Here is a 3,633-nt window from a genome sequence, read left to right on the forward strand (position 1 = left end):
GATAGCTCAAACGTGACAAGGTTCGAATGGGGCGCACCGACGCTATCTGCAGTCCTTTTTGGCTACAAATGGAAAAAAAAGCCACTGGGAATGGCAAACTCCTCCACCCGGTCTGTGCTTTCTGCAGATTTTGCCAGATGAGTGGCTTTTGAGCTTTCGAGGTAGATGTTAAACCCACTTAATCAGGAATGCAGCAAGAGAGAAGCAGCGTCTCCCTCCACGCAAACCAAACTGAGGGTTTTTGTACAATTACAAGGTCGTTCCACCTAAAATGAGTAGCTAGGTCTAGCCCGAAGCTTCCCAAACACAGGGAAATGTGTGTGCATTTCTAAATATATATATATGCCATTACTTATCAAGAGTATCTGCTATCACAAACTGTGTTTCATTCCTAGGGTTTTGCTGGTGATTGTAAGTAACACCCATCTTGTCCATTTCCCGCCTCCAGTGGAATATCGTCCTTCACATCAGATTTACCGAATTGCTTTGTTTATGCCTTTTCCCCAACAGCCACAGAGAAACATGGGCTGCGGTTGATCCAGAAAAAGACAGCAGGAGTTTATAAAGTTGCCTAAGCGTCTCCCCCATCTGGTAGATCGAGGAAGATTGACTACAGCAGAGTTCAAAGGTCATTCTTGGCAGATCTAAAAACGGAGTGGCAGCAGTGGCCTCGACAGTGCACTTTCTGTACCCGAAGTAAACCGATATGTCCCGATTAACATCTCCAGGGCACAAAAGGGAGTGGGGCACTGGAGGATGCTAGGAACAGAGCCAAGACTGGGAGCTTCCTTAACTGGCTTCCAAAGCCCCAGGAAGCCTTTCCAGACACAGGGATGCTCGCCACCAAACCACAGGGGACGGTGCAAAGCAGGGCTGATGTCAAGGTCTGATGTCATCAGTTTTTAATACACGGAATAGCAGCACACTTGTGACAACTTTTCGACAAGTTAAGTAAGTCCAGTAGAAGAGTCTCTATTGTTTCACCAGAAAAGTCAGGACTTGGGGGGTTATATTTCCCCAGAAAAATACAAAACACACCCACAGAATCATAAATAATTTGGTGGCAATATATACACATTAAATAATTAATTTAAATATCTTACACCTACTGTTGCATTAAACTGTCCATCCAGAGACAGTGCACCAAGGTGTCCCTTGGCACCGCCTCCCCGGGGAGCTCTGCGGGTCACAGCCTGGGGAGGAAATGGGTGACCTTCATGGTGGGTGACACCCGGCTCCCCTTCTTGGTCTTCCCGTTTTTGCTTAGGGCAATGAACATGCCGGGGTACCTGAAGCACTCATAGGCGTTGTAGTTGTTGGGGAGAAGGATTTCCTTGAACTTGCACTCGTCTGTGAAGAAAGGCTGCGAGGAAGGAGGAGCAGGGTCAGGTGGGGCTAACTCCTGGACAAGGGACCTTGGGGGCAGCAGTCAGGGGCTCCTTTCCCTCCCCACCCCAGCCTGGCTGCAAGGTCTCTCCTGGGAAGTCAGAGGTGCCAAGACCTCCCCGCGGTGAGAAGAGGGACATGCCAGCCTGCAGCAGCTGCTGCTCCAGGCACCTGCCCAGCACCTGGCAGCCAGAAAATTTCATCTCTACTGTGTCCACCGTAAAGGCGGCAGTCCTGCCCGCCGGGACCCGCCCCAGGGGCTACAGGGAGGGGCGCCCAATGGCAGCCTTTGATGGACCAGCAAGTCCCAGCGCATGGATGGCAGGAACACTGCTCCTGTCTCGGGGCTGCGCCTCTTGTTTGGGCTGGCCTGGGGTCACCGGCACTGCCTCAGGACATCGGAAGGGAACCTGGCCCCAGTTCCACGATTCCCGCCTAGGGCGGCCTGGAAGCGTCAAGAGTCACGATCTTGCCCGGCTGCTCCGCCTGCCTTCCCACGCCAGGCGCCCCCCGCACCACCTCGCCAACCCCGTACTCACCGAGCCGTAGAGCTTGCCCCTGCTGCTCATGGCCACGAAGAACCGACTGGCCACGCCGAAGATGCTCACCACTCCCCGCTCCACCGGCGAGAGCTCCAGCAGGCCTGGGGGCGGGGCGCGGGTCATTCCCGGGCACCGGACCCTTGGCCCTCACTACCCGACTTGGCCGCGGCCTGGCCCCCTCCTCCGCCTGCAAGCCTCCAAGACCCCCATTTCTTTTTTTTTTTCAAGACCCCCATTTCTGCGGTGCAGGTGAGTGTAAAAGGCCCGGCTCCCTGGCGCAGGCCGCCCGCAAGGGGTCCCCGGAGCCCAGCGGGCTCGCCCCCTGTCCCTGCCCGCGGCGTCCGCACCCAGTCCCGGTCCACAGGAGAGAGGTGGCCCCGGCGGCCCCCGAGCCCGGCCCCGACATGGGCGCGAGTCCCGAGCCCCCGCGAGTGCCAGCGGCTGCGCCGCTCTCCCTGTGCCCACGGGCGAGGGTGCTGGAATTCCGCACCCGGAGCCCCGACCTCTGAAGGCGGGGAGGCGGGGCTCGGCCGCCCCGGTGCGCAAAGCCGGTGGCTGCGGCGACTCCCTGTGCCCAGCGTGTCTGCGTCCCCGGCATTCCCACGCCGGAGGGACGGGACCCCGAGTCTGCTCCGGTTCCCCGAGCCCACCAGCAGGTGCCAGCCGGCACCTTCGTGTGCGAGCTGGAAGGCGCGGCCGCTACCCCGGGCCGGACTCTCCCGCCCCGCCGGCCCCACTCACTGTCGCTCGTGTCCGCGTGCACGCCGCCGATGCGGCCGTCGGGGAGCACCTGGAGGTGGAAGCCGATGCCCACGTTGCAGTAGAGCCTCCGCAGCCGCTTGATGCCCAGCAGGTAGTCGCCGGCGCCGCTCTGGACGGCAGCCTCCTTGGGCTGCGCGGCCACGGGCAGGCGCGCCAGCGAGCGCGCCACCAGGCTCTCCCAGCGGCGCTCCAGCTCGGCCTCCAGCGTGCCGTTGGGTGCGGTGGGCGCGGCGGCGCCCCCTCGGCCGGCCCAGGGCGCCAGCACGGCCAGCAGCACCGCCGGGAGCAGCGCCGCCGCGGCCGCCCCGGGCCTCGCCATCCCCGCCCTCGGGCCGTGCGTCCGTCAGCAGGTCCGTGCGCCCGGGAAGCCGGGGGCCGAGCTGCGCCTGTGTGGGGCTGGCGGGAGCTCACGACCAGGGCCGGGGCAGGGAGCGAGCGGCCGAGGGAGGAGCGGGAGGCGAGCGAAGGGGCCCCCAGGTGCCGGGAGCTACCCGGGCTGCATGGAGAGGCGGGCAGCGGCGGAAGGACGCACGGCCGGGCCTGGGACCCTGCGGAGCGGTGCGCGCCTCCCTGCGCGCTGGGCCGGCCCGGGCCGAGCCGCTATATATAGCCGAGCGCCCCCCCACCCCGCCCCTGCTCCCGCAGGGGGCCGTTCGCGCTCGCCTGGGCGCCCGGGGCGCTGTGGCGCTCGCGGCCGGTCGCAGGCCGCCTGCCAATCAGGGCTGGGGGAGGGGAGGCGGCCGGGGACGAGCGCCGCCAGTGCCACCTGGAGGGTCCCCGGCCCCCACCCCTGGCTTCGCCCGGCCCACGGACCTGTTTGTCCCGACCCTTGCGTCTCCTCCACTCCCGTCTTCCAGCCAAAGTTTTGCCTCTTGGACTTTGTGCCTGCCTGTCCCGTCTCCATGGGTCCTTTTCCGCCTCTGCTCCAGCGGCCTGCGTGCCG

The 3,633-nt window shown here is 63.2% G+C and overlaps 1 protein-coding gene across 1 annotated transcript; it reads right to left on the reverse strand.

Annotated features, from left to right (window-relative positions):
• Nucleotides 1-942: 942 nt before the first annotated feature.
• FGF4 (fibroblast growth factor 4) lies at nt 943-3,331 on the reverse strand. The gene is made up of 3 exons (XM_031690568.2): nt 2,670-3,331; nt 1,926-2,029; nt 943-1,363 (listed from the first exon to the last, which is right to left on the reverse strand). Exons 1-3 carry the CDS (start codon nt 3,007-3,009, stop codon nt 1,187-1,189), a joined length of 621 nt encoding a protein of 206 aa, XP_031546428.2. The 5' UTR covers nt 3,010-3,331; the 3' UTR covers nt 943-1,186.
• Between the last annotated feature and the right edge of the window lie 302 nt (nt 3,332-3,633).

Source organism: Vicugna pacos, chromosome 10 (genome assembly GCF_048564905.1).
Source record: "Vicugna pacos chromosome 10, VicPac4, whole genome shotgun sequence".
NCBI classification, from domain to species: Eukaryota; Metazoa; Chordata; class Mammalia; order Artiodactyla; family Camelidae; genus Vicugna; species Vicugna pacos.